Source organism: Copidosoma floridanum, unplaced genomic scaffold (assembly GCF_036245765.1).
Source record: "Copidosoma floridanum isolate Cflo_tuat_1 unplaced genomic scaffold, Cflo_Japanese_pri ptg000021l, whole genome shotgun sequence".
Lineage (NCBI taxonomy): Eukaryota > Metazoa > Arthropoda > Insecta > Hymenoptera > Encyrtidae > Copidosoma > Copidosoma floridanum.
In genome coordinates, this window is record NW_028321898.1 from 32,013,774 (window position 1) to 32,029,512 (window position 15,739).

The 15,739-nt window shown below is 38.0% G+C and overlaps 2 protein-coding genes across 3 annotated transcripts; one reads left to right on the plus strand and one right to left on the minus strand.

Annotated features, from left to right (window-relative positions):
* Positions 1-426: 426 nt before the first annotated feature.
* On the minus strand, positions 427-4,531 carry LOC106647754 (zinc finger FYVE domain-containing protein 1). Of its 2 annotated transcripts, none has more exons than XM_089594295.1 (8): positions 4,377-4,531; positions 3,404-3,652; positions 2,790-3,297; positions 2,353-2,713; positions 2,008-2,269; positions 1,486-1,930; positions 1,356-1,390; positions 427-1,274 (listed from the first exon to the last, which is right to left on the minus strand). In XM_089594295.1, exons 2-8 carry the CDS (start codon positions 3,617-3,619, stop codon positions 1,083-1,085), a joined length of 2,019 nt encoding a protein of 672 aa, XP_089450421.1. In that variant the 5' UTR covers positions 3,620-3,652; positions 4,377-4,531; the 3' UTR covers positions 427-1,082. The 2 variants fall into 2 exon arrangements, with proteins under 2 accessions (XP_089450421.1, XP_089450420.1); XM_089594294.1 differs by having other exon boundaries at positions 4,159-4,531.
* Positions 4,532-5,890: 1,359 nt separating this feature from the next.
* Positions 5,891-14,585, plus strand: LOC106647795 (uncharacterized). The gene is made up of 6 exons (XM_089594869.1): positions 5,891-5,966; positions 11,726-12,259; positions 12,330-12,901; positions 13,188-13,656; positions 13,745-13,865; positions 13,963-14,585. Exons 1-6 carry the CDS (start codon positions 5,891-5,893, stop codon positions 14,309-14,311), a joined length of 2,121 nt encoding a protein of 706 aa, XP_089450995.1. The 3' UTR covers positions 14,312-14,585.
* Positions 14,586-15,739: the final 1,154 nt, after the last annotated feature.

The window sequence follows — 15,739 nt, forward strand, 5'->3', positions numbered from 1 at the left end:
ACTCAAACCAATTAAAAATCACCATCGAATTGCACATATAAAAAAGAAAAATTTCTTGTAATTTTTATCAATGAAATGCTAATAAACTGTTGAAAACCATACTAAAATTTGCAGACTAAAACAAAATTTATGTAATCATTAAAAACTAAATGACTCGATTCAAAGCTCAAAGTATACCACCCTCCACATAACGTTTTAGTCATCTTTTTAGGCATAACTGCTCCACAGTAGCAATCTTACCTTATATGCAAACTTTTAGTTTTCCACACTAATTTAGTCACTTTTTATGACAACATGTAAGTATTCTCAAAGTGTACTATTTACTAGATTTTTAATTTCTAAGTACTAAATTCAAATGTATATAGACAAAACTAGATTCATATTCAGTAAAAAATACAGCTTAATTTAAATCGCATTTATTAAAAAAATTAAAATAAAATAAAATAAAATAAAAAATAACGTGAAAAGGTTTTAGGGTTTATTTGAAATTAAGACCCTTGTGCTATATTCTTATAAAAATAAGTAATCAGAGATTTAACAAAATTAGTTCAAATTCCATGCCAGAACTTTGATGTCATTTTTTTAGCAGAATTTTTTTTAATCAAGAAAAACTAGGCTTTGTGATGTTAATTGTTAGTTAATAACGTTACCTACAAAAAATATTTATAAACGAATAAACTGCAACTGCACGCACTAAGATGATTATTTATCCTAGTTCAAACATATAAGAAATGAATACTTTTTTGGATCTACATACATCTATACATACTATTACAAAATACAAATATTTTCGTAGAAAAAAATTATATACAGAACTGTTATACTCATGCATTAGTCTACCAATTCTTACAGAAATCAAACAATCATAAATGTGATAACTTTACTTGATCGTGAAATTTAAATAAAACAATGACATGAAAAGTCTTAAGTGGTGGAAAACAATCGTAAATAAACAATTAACACTGTATGTTATTTAAAATCAGTAATCGCTAATATTTTGTGATTACTTAATCGTCCATTGCACGAAAGTATAGAAGAAATAAAAAAATAAAATGTATATATGACCACTGCAGTAGAGTCACTTAGTCGTTCTTGATGCAAGAGTCGCACACACGTACGGGATCTGACCAATTACGACGTGGTACTGATTTTTTGTGCTGGGAACAATTGTGACAGACACCGCGTCCACAAGCTCTGCAGTGATGCAGAGGTACTGTTGGATAAATAAACTTGACATCGCATACGCAACAGTTGGTTATTTCGGCGTCCGGAACCTAATCATGTGAACGATAGCATAAAAATTAAATTTAGTGTGACTAGCATTTTTTAAAATTATGGTGTAAAATAATTGTTACCCAATACGATGGACGGGAGCAATCTTTGATTATTGCTGTAATATTTAATTAAAAAGATAAAAAATCATTGACAAACAATGAGTCAGTAAAACAATAAGAGTGAAATAAATTGGAGTTGCCTAGTACTTACATTTGGGGTAATTAAATACCGATCCAACAGCACTGAGCGTAGAAACAAATGTCTCGGATACCTGTCTCATAGTCACATCGTCTACGACTTTAGGTACAGCCTCTTCGTTTGAGTTGGTGTCGAGCTCAAAGCAGCCATCACAAACGCGTACCGGACCGCTCCAACCTCGCACTCTTCGACGCTTTGAAGAACAGGTGTCGCAGAAACCCTCACCGCAAACGCGACAGTGGTGCCATTTGTCGGTCAGTGTGAGGGGCTTGTGGCATTTGTTGCACTCTGTAATTTCAGAGTTAGACCTCCAAGAGTTGGGTCTTACTTGGTCGGCTACCCATGAACCAAGAGCTTTTGTTGGCTGGTGTGCTATGCTCGACACTACTTCGGTAATGTGCGACACGTTATCAATAAGCCGTTGAGCCTTGTTTTGGGTGTCAATCGAATTATCAGCCTAAATTTTTATAAAAACAATAGCCACTGTCAACAACTGCAATTGCGGATCATTTCAAATTCAATACCAAAACTTACCTCATCCCAAACATGAGTGATTTCAGTTCTCGTTGCTGTATCTTCGGGATTGCTATTGCCAATCCAGTACTTGCGGCTACGATAAATTTCACCACAAGTAGAACACTCCAAAACATATCCAGACCACAAGTATTCAGCATAATTGAACCAACTGCTCTCGTTTTCTCCTATATCTCTTTTTATAACTTCCTGATAAACGCCATTTAAAAAACACTTTTTACAAGTGTATTTTTGGTTTTGGTACTGATGCTGAAAGCGACACCTAAAATAATGAGATTAATTTTTTTTAAACAAAACTTTTCTTTACGGGGTGAAGCTGTATTATCAATAAAAAAAAATCATTACTTGGTTTCACACAAGTGCGGTTTCTCGTGTCCCATACTTTTTTGACACCTACTCTCGCAACTGAGGCATTTCACCGTGCACGTAAAATATTGGTCGAGAAACACGTTGTGATTCTGATCGATGTTCCCAGAAAATTTGTCATTCAGATTTTTCAACGTGAGATAGACTATGTCTGGTGTCCTGGCTGAGCGCACCGTTGTATTGCGCAATTCTTGCTTAATAGCTCCTCTGAGCGATCTAAAGTTGGTTGGCAATTTCTGAGTTTGAACACCTACATACTTGATGGAACTGAAAGCCTCGATATGTAGCTCGGCCTGAGCAAAACGCTCCCGAATTATGTCCTCGCAACTTCTCATGCCATCTGAAATTTTCAAGAGTTTATCGTTAATAAACATTTGTTACTTACACGATTGAGATATTAGGATGAATCAACTTACTGTTTACTAGCGGCATGGTGTTCATTGTCTCTTGGAAAATAATAACACTTGGTCCAAGAGATATGACAGGACCCTGGAAGCCCTCCTTCTGGCCAACGGTTTGCAAAGCTTGCTGAAAATGATTCATATAAGCCCTGGAAGCATCTCCCAGAAACGAGAACATATCCTTGTGCAGACGCTCCGAGCGCGTCCTGTACACAATTATGTCCGACACAGCTAAAACCTTGAGCAGCAGCCGAAGTCGCACTTTTTCATTTTCTGTGAAACCAAGAAGTCCCTCGGTGTCGAGACAAATGACACCGAGGTGTGCATCAAAGGCTGCCCAGACACCCAAGGTGCAAGAGTTCTGGGTGTTGGAGGTCTCAAAAACTGGATGGCCCTTAAAAATTGCGTGGTTCAAAGTATGACTTTTGCCATCACCTGTGTTTCCAAAAATAGACACAACTTTAATTTTTTGCGTTTTGTTTGGACAATTGAGCCTCTTGATGAATTGATCTGCACTTGAAACCTAAAGGTAAGAGATGTCGTTTGGATGAATCATAAAATAACGTCATCTATGGATGAAAAAAAAAAAAAAAAAAAAAAAAAAAATACGAAAAGAAGAAAACGTGTACCTTGAGCATTTCATTGCCATCTATCAGTAAAAAACTCTCGTGTTCACTGTGAACGGTCAAAGATTTTGAATTCTGATCTTGTGTAGTAACCAGATAATCTTGAGTGTTTCCATCACGACTCAAAATTGACAAACTATCTAGGCTCTCCATAATTGCAGGACCCGTAGAGTTTTTGTGATTTTTCCACAAGGAGTTATCACTGCTGTGTCCACTCATCTTTGTCACTCAGTTTTGATCGGATTGGATTTTCTGGGTTGTAAACATTACATGTGATGTAAAAAAAAAATTATAAAAGATATTAGATGTATATCGACATACATACATGTATATAAATGCGTACATCTTAATATGAGTATTAATTAATGAGTGGACGAAAATTACGTTGCTAAAAAATATGTAGGTACGTAATATAAGATTTGCAATTTAAAAATCTTATGATTGTTTCTTTTCACGAAACAATAAGATCATTGAATTAAAAAACGTTGTGTTCATTTGACACTTGTCGATATGTAATTTTGTTCAGTATAATTTGGCATCGCATTAATACATCATGTGAAAAATGCCAAGTCTAGGCGAAAACGTATTCAACAACACGGCATCAATAATTATATATGTACGCAGGTATACTATAGAAAATATATGTAAGTATACACCTACACTATCTACTGTACTGAATTATTTATTCATGACTTGACGTCTAATACATTAGAGAGAGAGAGAGAGCTCAAGCAAAATAGTAAAAAAAATGTACCTACCTGGTCGATAATTGAAAAATGTATCCTGCGGTAAACCCTTAGAGATAAAGTTTGGAGCTCCGAAAGGGTTTACGCAAAGGCTGTAAGCTGATGACAATTTTTAGCCCATGTATGGATAACTACGTAGATGTGCACACTACAGGTAATGACTAACCGCGCACTTGCAACACGACACCATGGCCATGCACTTAATTAATGAAAAAGACTATTATACTTACTCATCTATAAACACACTATAGTCTCCCTCTATTCGGATGATATGTTTAGGGGGACCAGCTGATATACCAGCGCGATATATATTGCACTACAGCTTGTCTTTCTCTCTCTCTTTCACGAGTCTCACCGTCACCGATCATGAACTGCGCAAAAAAGTCTGCACACAAGTCGCAATTAAGTATATTTGTATCTAACTTATCATGGAAAAAAGGAGGGAGCAAAAGGAGATGGCAACGACGATGAAATAGCGAAATTTGAAGCGTTAAGATGTTTCGTTCATCAAATTCACGAGTAAATAATTATAAAAAATTGATTCGTTCTATTCCTAATGTCTCTAATCGTCAACAACAACTCTAAAAAAATAATCAACACTATTTATTGTTTACATATATATACATATATACAAGTATTTAAAATAATACATTAAAAATGAAAAAAAAAAAAAAAAAAAAAAAGAAATAATAATAATAACCGTTTATAACGTCTAGATTTGAGACAACTAATAAAACTTATTATTTACAATTATCCATCACAAGTTATTATTAAAACTTCTAAATACTATTTTTTTTTCGCGAGATCGATTGGTAGAACAAGTGCTCACAAAGATTTTTTTTTATCTGGTGTATAATATAATACAATAAAAATAATCTGTAACAATTATTAATAACTATTAGTTTTTGATAAATGCCAAAAGTCAAGAATCGCATGATGATAATTAACAATAAAAGTTTTTTCCATTATCTATTATGTTTTTAGACTGACATTTATGATGAAAAAAAATAATTTAATAGTTTATTTTTTTATTTGTTAAATAAATTTTCGCTTGGGCAGGAAAAAGTGTTGACGAAAATAAAAATCACAAAATATCATCTCCCTCGGATAGGTTAAAATGTGTAGGTGTGTGTAGTTTGATTCAGTTAAATTAATTTCTCGGTACTGCTTTATCGCAGCCGATAAATAACGTAGCTTTCAGCGCTCGGTAGCTTTTACCCTATTAAGTACATACAACATACAATTAAAGAGGATGTAAACAGTGTGTATGTAATTTATTAGCAGCTAATATTATATAAGTTATACTGTTATTGTATTGTTGATGGAAATAGAAAAATAATGGAAAATAGTGCCCTTAAAACGATAAATAACATGACTCGATCGCTACGACAAATCTTGTTGTGTGATAATTTCTTTCAAATGTAATGTAAATTTTTCAAGCATCAGTTTTATATAGATAATAGTAAAATTATTATAATTTTTGTGTTATTTTGTGCATAGATGTAATTAATGTTGGCGCATCAATAAAGTTACCAAGTGCTGGCAACAGTGGCCGCTTATGGACGCGATTCAAAATCAAAATATCGCACCGAACAACTCCGTGGGAGAAATTTGGCGATGAAGATAAATCGAAAGACAGCTAAGGGCACTGATCAGCTGGGGAGGCCAGTTTATATACCTACGCTGTCTAATATGTTGTGCTTGTGGGCATTTCAGTGATAATAATAAGCAACTCCAAAGTATTATGCCTGCCGTTGAGACTTGCGATGATCGTCTTTCAAAAATCTGCCGAGGACGATTGCCACCAGCTTCTCAAGCACGTAAGTTTTGCGTTTGCAGTGGGTGCCGCGGAGTGCTTTTAAAAAATTAGAGCGAAATTTTGCCTAAGTGCTCGATAGATAAGTATACACAACGTAGGAGATGAAAAAATCGACAGCTTTTCCGAATTCTCGACGCTGCTTATGTTATTAATATGATATACGATGGTGCGTGCTATTGCGTAAAGCTATACGTAAACTTGACGAATCTGTCAATTTGACAATAAGTGTGCGATACACGTATCCAAACCAAGTGGTATACGAAAGCTCGTTCGATCGGCGGCGTCCCCCTTGGTATGTATACAAATAAACTTTCGCGAATACAGTATACTTACTTAACCTCTTGATTGCATCGCGCTGATGTCGAGCCGATGCTGCAGCCACGTTTTTCGCTGTCTTTTCTCTCCTCTCGCCTCTCGTGCATCTATATACACCCGCGGAGATACAACGTATACGCAATAATATGTATACGCGCATCAGCACAACGATGAGGGAAAAATATATACGTATACGACGCCACCGTGCAGTGCTGCTGCAAGTTTGCAAGATGCCGTAGCCATTTTTCGCGCTTGTCTTTCGAGCCGATTCGGTAATTTGCAATCAACTAGGATTTTTTTTTTTATTTGTTTGATCAATTTACGACACCCTCTTTGTCGGCATTTAATTTAGCGCGATTGTTGCAGTTTTTGTTCGAATTGAACAATTATTGACAGCACCGCAGCTCACCGCGTTGGTAAAAAAAAATTTCACGGATAAAAGCTCTGCCTAAACTCGATAACCCCGCGTGGAACGCTGCATCAGCTTTTTTTTTTTTTTCATTTGTAATTTGTGCGAAACAGCATTTTTTAAAGTTTTTGTCGAGAGGGAGAAAGAGAGGTAAGTTATTGTGTATGTACAGTTTGTGTGTTATATGGGTGTATGTGACTATATTTACAGCGACGCTTAGTGGCAAAACTTACGGCAATGGACGGGTTCGGGACTCGAGCTTTTATGTAATGAGTAACGGCGACGCTTGTTTGGTTGTTTACCTGCGCTTGCGGTGTGTGTCGTCTGTCGGGACAGCTTGCAAGCTGCATGCTGCAGCATTCGTGCATTTCGGAGTTCATTATTGCAGACGGACTCGCACTTCCTAGCAGACGACACGCACGCCCCCACCCTATATATAGCTATCGGGAGTGCATGTGATGCACACAGCATATGGTGTAATATACATGTATACAAACCTATAGTAAATTAAAATTGTAATTCAGTATACATGCGCATGCACATCGGGATAAATACACCTTATTCGAAGTTTGGTTCGGGATGCCTTTCCTCCGATTGCGACTGCATTTTTCACGTGCGACAGTGTTTACCGAGCTTGAAAGCTCCCAGTGAAACTGCATCATTTCTTGCACCATACTCAGTGCTTGCAGTCGTGTACTTACAATAAGTAAGACGTGCCTCGAAAATTAAGGGTGAGCGTCGGCGTGCATGCTGCGTTTGGTGTGGTGCTCTCTTTAAGGTTAGGGCAAATGCTGCTACTCCCGTATAACGCGTAGTTTCTTGTGTATACTTACCTACTTATGCAGTACAAGGGTACATTTTTGTTAGCGAAAAGTGAAAACGATCGTTCAAAGGTTTTTTTTACCCAAACTGGCTTGTCGCTATTTCGGGAGGTCCATCACTAGATCGGTGATTGACGTTGATATATATTATTATTATTATTATTATTATTATTGCCCATTATTGTTGTTACCGTGGAAAAGCGAAGAAAGCAAGCAAGTGTTGATATGTGTCGTGGGTGATTGATGATGGTGCGTGGAAAACTTGAATTTCAACGGGAAAACGAGCATCTATGGTTAGCTGGGTGCATTTGTCAGGCACTATTTTCATGTGCATTACTTCATATGCGTGGGTATCGGAGGCGAAGCGACGACGTCGATGGGTAGCGCCATTTTGTCGCTTTTTTTGGTGTGGAATGATAACTATATATAGGGAGCACCGGATAAACAACAAGACGCTCAGCCGAATGACGTGACGGCGTCGTAAGATTTTCGAGCACAAGTTGCATTTTGCGCGAGTACTCGGTCGTAAAATTTTCGAGACGCGCAAATTTACAGGGAAAGCTCTGCTGCAAGCTTCGATCGACGCGATTTCGAATGCTCTTTGAACTTTGGGGAATTTTCGAGTCACGTGGATCCTTGTTCCTTTGGTGCGTTGAAACATGTTTTCATTTTCGAGCAGAAGCTTTCGGAGTAAACTTCGTGTGACCATTTGAAGCCAAGGCAGAAAGTTTTTTCCATAATAGGTGGAAATGATTTTTTCTGTCAGTGTTGTAAGATGTGTGATTTGCACCCGAAATATTTTCGAATCGATTCGTAAGGGAAAAGTAAGTGCGTCGTGTTTTCTGTGCCTATTATGGCAACGTCATCGATTCAATTGAAAAGGTCTCTTGAGGAGACGCTTCTTCTTCGAAAATAATAAAAGGGTTTAAACTACGATAATAATTACACGAGTATAGTACAAATCGGTGCAGGAAAGTTTGAATTGATAATTTTTCGAAATAGTCGATTATGTTTTGATAAATACGTGTATATTTTTCATTTTAGTGCATGAATAGAAAATGCTGTTGTTGTGACACATGGCGTGCAAAGAAATTTAAACAATCAATACGACGATATCGATTCTCGCGAAAATTTTCTGCTCGCGTGTCTAGCGTATAATAATATACTTTACGTAATACGCGTGTGAGAGAAGGTTATGTTTTCAAAGTTTTCGTATAGAGCTGCCATATTGAAACTTTTGGCATGTAACAACAAAACGTTTTGTTATTTTTCCTTCGTACTACGTAAACCGTAAACCAAACATAAAGGCAATTTTATGTCATTTCGTGCTTGGCTGATCCATATATGAGTTACATTTTTATTTTCCGTGACGAACGCACATTATACTTGAACACTACATCACAGCAAAATACTACCTAATAATGTTTGGTCTTGTATAAACAAAAGATAAATCGTCATCTTTTCGTGTTTACATTTTTACTAACAACAGCCCTTTACAAAAGTAAAGATGTGCGTGTGTGTTACATATGGATAGAGGTTTGGCGTCGTTTCTATGACTATCGTCTATGACAGTCAAAATCACAACGGCGGTGTACCGTTTGACGTAACTAAGCATAGGAATAAAAATCGAAATGGTAAAAAAAATCGGTAATTGAAAACTTTGTTCCGTATCTCTTTCAGTAGTACAGAGTTGGATTAATAAAATTATATGCGTACAATAACAGCGTGAATTGTACGTTAGAATATTGATTTAAAATATCTGGATGAAAGTGCCGGCCCAACTAAATTAATAATACGGTACGTTTATAGAAAGTATAGTGATTCTAGCAAAAAACTTTGTGCGAGTAGTTAATGGGGGCACGAAAAATTACGATATGATGTCAAAAAGTGGGTACAAAGTTTGGGTAAAGAGTATATTGTTATAATATTTGCTGCGAAAACGCGAGCGTAAGGCAACAATGAAGTTGCCGGGGAAACGCGTACTTACGTTGCTTGGCAACAGCATCTTGTAACTATGTGCGAACCCAACATATTACTTATACATACTTATCCTGATACTCGCGAACCTGCATACCAGTCCCTATATACGCTTCCGAAGACGCGTCTAGCTTTATATGTTATGGCCGTCTTCACGGATATAGTTCGGTAGCAACTTGTCCGCGTGGATTATAAATTTCCTTCTCTCTCTCTACCTCTTTCAAATTGGCCGAGTGACAAGAATCGACGCATCAATGTTTTGCCATCTCTTCGCTTTCGTTCGCACTCTCCTACTTAATCGAATGGCGTTTTGTTTACCATGATAATGCCGATGGTTGTCGATTGCGAGCTTACTCCCGCTCTCTAACTTTTGCGCTTAAATTTACAATATCATACATTACATTCGTTAAATTTCCTTTATGGTAAAAAGTTTTTTTTTTTAATTGATGAGAATTGGTTGTTTTAATGCAGAACACATAATTATTTGTCAATTTTTTTAGACTTAAAAGAAATGTGTAAAAAATAAATTACGGAAGAGAACACTTATTTATTTGTGTATGAAAAAAAAGGGGAAAGTTGAAAAAAATGAACTCTCAGAAGTATTCAATTTTCGTTCAATCTCATCATGACTATAGAAGATTATGTAAGCGCTCGCCATGCAAAGTAGGGCACATCCAAAGACGTGCATACTTCAATTTTAACGAGGTGTGCCGTAATATTTATCGATAACTCTTAATACACACATCCCTACGCGTATGTCTTCATTTGACATAAATTCCACATCATTTCGTACTTCATATACCTATATAAATGTTGTTTTTATATTTATTTTTTATAAAAAATATATCATTTATCACCGACGCTTCGCAATGTCAAACAAATTGAAGTATACACGTATACGCGTCACCCTACAAATATTTCTCGCCAGCGGCAGTGCAAATACAAGGCTTGCTGAGTGTACAGAGCACCTGCACGATACCAAGTGTCGAGTAAATGAAAAAATCGGTAATACCGATCTGAGAAAAAATTGGCCAAAAGATAAAACGAATAATATTATGTTTTGTGTGTGCTATGGACAGTGCTTATACGAATAAATAAGCACATTAAAACTTCTCGAGTAAAAGGTATGTTGGATTCGTTGAAGCGCAACTCCATTGCATAAGTACCTATACAGGAAACACAAAAAATGAGCTTCGGTAAATCATCGGTAAACCATCGTCACACGCGGATAAGGATTTTTCTCCTCCACTCGATCCAACCTAGCGTCACCCAATAACAATCCACCTTCCCTGTTTTTCATCTCCTCGCCCTTTCAAAAGCTCTCCCTCCTCGTGGAAGTTACACAGTACTTGCGAGAGATATCGACGGGCTCGCGAAATTCGCTGCTACTTATCTCTTGGACCGACTTGGTGGCGGAGTCACTTGTCGCTCCGGCTTACTGCTTAACTTTCGCTGGTAGATAAACTAGAATGCAAAAAGCGTTACATTTACGGGGTGGAAAGTAAAAAAAGTCATCATTTCACGGAGGCCCCAACGAAAAATACTTGATGGAGGGTCGCGAGCGAAGGCGCCCGAGGAGCAATGAATTTGTCATGGCGCTCAAGTCCGCGTGAAGCGACGTCAGCGTTTCATTCCTTTCGCAGAAAAAGAGAGAGAGAGAAGAGGTGGTGCGCGGCTTGGATACTATTTTCGGAAAGGAGACGCCGCGAGCGCGTCTTTCCTTTTACTTTGACGCGAGTCGGGATCGGCCGCTGCCGGTCGCATACCATATTTATAGAGCAGCGAAAGCTGCGTCAGGACAGAGAGGGGCTTCAAATTAAACTGTTGCGCTTTGTATATACACACCATACATACAGCAAAGTGTGGGTTGAGGTTAGGTGCATAACTGCAACGATTCTCCCATTGGTCCACATTGAGCTTTTTCTCGTATTGGTCAACCATTCAAACGTAAGCTCGTGAAGTTAATAAAGGGCATCGTCGTGCGTTACTTTCTCGACCGATTCATGACATAAACATTTAAGCTTAGAGCCTTAAATCGATTAAAACGATGCCGCTCTTTCATACAAACATTTTAATGTTTCACAAGCTAACATTTGTAATATTTAATGCATAACTTTCCGCGGATGCAGTTACTCATGCCTTAAAAAGATTTTTTTGAGAGGATATTACAACATGTAGGTACTATGAGTTTGTGCACTTGTAATAAAAAGCCGCGATCGATTGTGTACAATGTTCCAGTGACCGAAGCAGCACACTTGGATCAGCTGCGGAGCGCAAAGGAGCAGCAGGGCGACATGGCACCCGACAGGCCGGACGCAGCGGTCGTGGACGACGGGCGTGACCTCGTCGCCGGGGGAGGTCCTTGCACGGTAGCGCGTGTTTTTGGCTTCTGCGAGGCCTTCGCCGTGAAGGAGGCCGAAGCTCCCCAGCCTCGGTTTGTCGAGGAGACGACGGCCCTGAGCAGCGACGAGGTCGTCATCGGGCTGCAGCAACTGGAGGAGTCGGCGGTGGCGCCGATGGTCAGGCTCGCCGAGGAGAAGGCCAATAATGGGGGTGGTGGTACGAGCGTCGTCATCGGCCAGTCTGACGACGAGCTGACATCTCTGAGTTGGCTGCACCAGCAGAACCTTCTGAAGGGCCTCGAGATAAGCGACCGGCCGGCGATGGCGGCGAAAATTTCGAAAGGCGAGGTGGTCGTTAAGGTGGAGGACAGCTTCGACACGTCCGAGAACACGAACTCGGTGTCGAGTCTCGACGACAGCTTTTCGCACGGTAATTCACTTTTTTCCCCACCCAATAGTGACATATATGTTAATCTATTGTGTTTATCTTCAATTGACAGAGAGCAACGGTAGAAACAGTAGCGTGGACTCGACGACTATTCTCAACTACGACGAGGTTGTGATAAACGGTGTGTCCTCGCCAACGTCCCCAATGTCTTCGTCGTCGTCGTCGTCGTCGTCGTTAACGTCGTCGCCGCAGCTGCAGCTGTTGCAGAAGAGCAACGACGCTAGTTGCCACAACGGAGTGATACAGGCCAGTCCGAGTCACCAGGCAAAGTTTGCCAATGGCAGTAGCAATAACAACAACAACAGCAACAGCGCCAATTACAACCTGCCGGTGCACCAAAGCCGGAGCAAGCACCCGAGTCATTTTTCGTACGATCCGCAGCTCCACAAGAACTGCAAGCCACCCTACTCCTTCTCCAGTCTGATATTCATGGCGATCGAGGACAGCCCGGTCAAGGCCCTCCCCGTTAAGGAGATCTACGCCTGGATACTCGCTCACTTCCCGTACTTCAGGAACGCCCCTACTGGCTGGAAAAACTCCGTCAGGCATAATCTTAGCTTGAACAAATGTTTTCGCAAGGTCGAAAAATCACCAGTGAGTGTTACTCCAGACCAAATCGTTTGTGTATGTTGCTTATTTCTTCGCTTTTTATTTTCTTTCACTTCACTCTACTCTCCTACCACCATCATCATTACTCTGTACCCGCTGTTGTTGTTGTTCATTATCTTTTACTCTAGTCTCATCTACTGGATATGTGAACGTAATGATTTTGCCTTTTTTTCATACAACTATGCAACTAGCATCACACTACAAGCAGCAATAATTACACAAAAATTATTAGTAGCATTATGTTGGTTCTCGGTATTTCAATAAATTGAATCGTTCATTTGGTTGCGAATTTTCATTTCAGCATCTGGGCAAAGGTTCGCTTTGGATGGTGGACGCACAGTATCGACCGAACCTGTTGCAGGCGCTATCGCGCACCCCCTGTCCACCGCCTTCGGTGATGAACATGAATTTACCGGATAAGGTAGTACGCAACAACGTTAACAACAACAACAACAACAATAACAACAACATCATCATCAACAACAATATCAACAACAACATCAATAACAGTAGCAGCAATATTAGTAATAACAGCAACAACAACAACAACAGTAACACCAATCACAGGCCTGTTGTACCAAGCAATCGATTGCCCGATCCAGTGCTATTTCCTTATTTGTCAAAGAGGCTTGCTTCGAGTAGCGTGTGTGAAAGTAACTCTGAAATTACGGAATTTGACAGTGACGTTGACGCTGCAGCTGCCACGATGCTTTCTTTCAAGCACGGACCTATAATAATAAATCACAGCAAAAATTCTCCTCCCCCTCCAGGTAAGTTTTGACAGACATAATGCTGTGAATCGGCATATAATATATTATTGCAAACGACCAATGAGATTTTATTTTAATTATTTTCTAGTTGAGCGAGTTGAAATCCCTCCCAAGAGAAAACAAAGTATAGAGAAAAAGACCCCAGTTATTACGAGGAATTCTAATGAGGATCATACCTATAGTTTAATCACGTCAGTACGACTCGAAAGGTAAGTAACGTTAAAACACTTTTAAGATTCATCTTTTACGTTTTACCTTTAATTTATGCCATCAGAACTAATATTTTTTATTTTAATTTTGCTGCAGAAGAGAAGTCACTAACGACATCGACGAACAGCGTCAACTTGGTGCGGATGCGCTGCTAAACCTCGCGGGTGTAACGACAACACCACTCCGAGATCCGCTGGCTCTGGACGAAACCGAGGTGAAACAGCGTGTCGAGGAAGTTGAAGGTATTCATCCTGATTACATGCACTTGTACGGCACCAACAAAAACGCACCTTGCTACCTGCCGGGCAGTGATCCCCTAGAAATTCGGCCTCCCAAACGACGCTCGTCTGGCTCAAGCGGGGATGGGTCAACCAAGAGGCGCAAACGCTTCTGGAAGAACACGTGGACCGAAAATGGCAGGTATTCTAAACAAATTAAGGGCTAGGGATTACGAAGCAAAAATCAAAGTGTGGTGCATAAGAATATCCAAAAAGTCCTGGTTAGGAAGTTTCGTTGGAAATTAAGAGGCAATCGTCTTTTTTTAGATTTAAAAAAAAAAAAAAAAATCGTCAATAGGTAAAAAATAATAGTTATACTTGACTTTGCAAGTAACCGTTATAAAAAAAACTTTCATATCTAAATGTTTAGGAAAATATTTTTTATATTTATGGAATAAAAAATTTTTCTTATTTTTATACAATTTGAAGTAAACATAAAAAATTAAGAAATTTTTATACATACGTTTGTAAGATAATTACTCAAAAAAAATAATTGGGATTCTACACAATGACAGCATAAATTCATTTTTTCAACGATTATTTAAAACCTTTTCATTTTCAACGTGATTTTCTGGCCAACGTACATATTAAAGAAAGTATACTTTAGATATATACCGTAAAGTGTTTTCTTTTTCGTACTATTGGATGTACGTTACAAAAAGTGAGCGGATATTCTTGTAAATTATTTTTTTTAAGTAATGAATCGATACATATAAATAATAAATATATACATATAAATACACGATGAATATTGCATAGAGTTTGACACTCGCGAAAAGCCAAAAATATTCGAAAAGCTACGAAACGTTAAGCAATAATGAATAACGATAAAGAAATTCTATAAGTTTATATGTATAAATTTACGAAGGTATGAAATGAAAATATATATGTATGTATATAATTATGCTGAATAATCGAGGACTAAGTTTGATCACAGTTGCTGCTGATAAACTACCGGTTGAATTCGAAGCGATAAAAGTCCACGATGTTAGGAGAGAAAGACATAATTTCAGCAGACTTTTAGTAAAACGTTATAGCGATCATATTTAAAATATTGATACTTATAGAGAGTTTAAATAATATTAACAGATCTTTATTAGACTTTTTCTTGTAGATATTGTATAGAGATACAAATTATTAATTAATAATTATTCATTAGGAACGTTTATAGCATATTTAAGAAAAAAATACACACAATATATGTATAAATAAGGTTTACAAACAGTTCATAAAACACGCTATATATGCACACATAAAAGAAAAAAACGTACGAATGCTAAGCCTGTCTCATCAGTAAATTTATTTTTCTTTTATTGACGTATTGCAGTTTTCACGATTTCCTGCATCAAAAAAAAAAAAAAAAAATTTATAAATTAATTGTACATCGTACAAAAAAAGATGTACAATATTATAAAGTAAATTTAATCATATTTCAACCGCAAAGTGAATAAATTATTGGTTTAGGATTTTTTATTGGAAAAGAGTCATAAACCATTAATTTGTCAATGACTCAAACATAAGAGACTACGCAGTTACCAAAGATGAGACACACTTGTCCTTCAAACAGTAAGCTATTAGTATAAAAAAAGGAACAC

Coding starts and splice junctions, on each gene's coding strand:
- LOC106647754 (XM_089594295.1), bottom strand. CDS start 3,619: ATGAGTGGACACAGCAGTGATAACTCCTTGTGGAAAAATCACAAAAAC. Junction 2,714..2,789: donor CACCATGCCGCTAGTAAACA/GTAAGTTGATTC, acceptor TGAAAATTTCAG/ATGGCATGAGAAGTTGCGAG. Junction 2,270..2,352: donor CCGCACTTGTGTGAAACCAA/GTAATGATTTTT, acceptor TCATTATTTTAG/GTGTCGCTTTCAGCATCAGT.
- LOC106647795 (XM_089594869.1), top strand. CDS start 5,891: ATGCCTGCCGTTGAGACTTGCGATGATCGTCTTTCAAAAATCTGCCGA. Junction 5,967..11,725: donor GCCACCAGCTTCTCAAGCAC/GTAAGTTTTGCG, acceptor ACAATGTTCCAG/TGACCGAAGCAGCACACTTG. Junction 12,902..13,187: donor CTCCAGACCAAATCGTTTGT/GTATGTTGCTTA, acceptor TTTTCATTTCAG/CATCTGGGCAAAGGTTCGCT.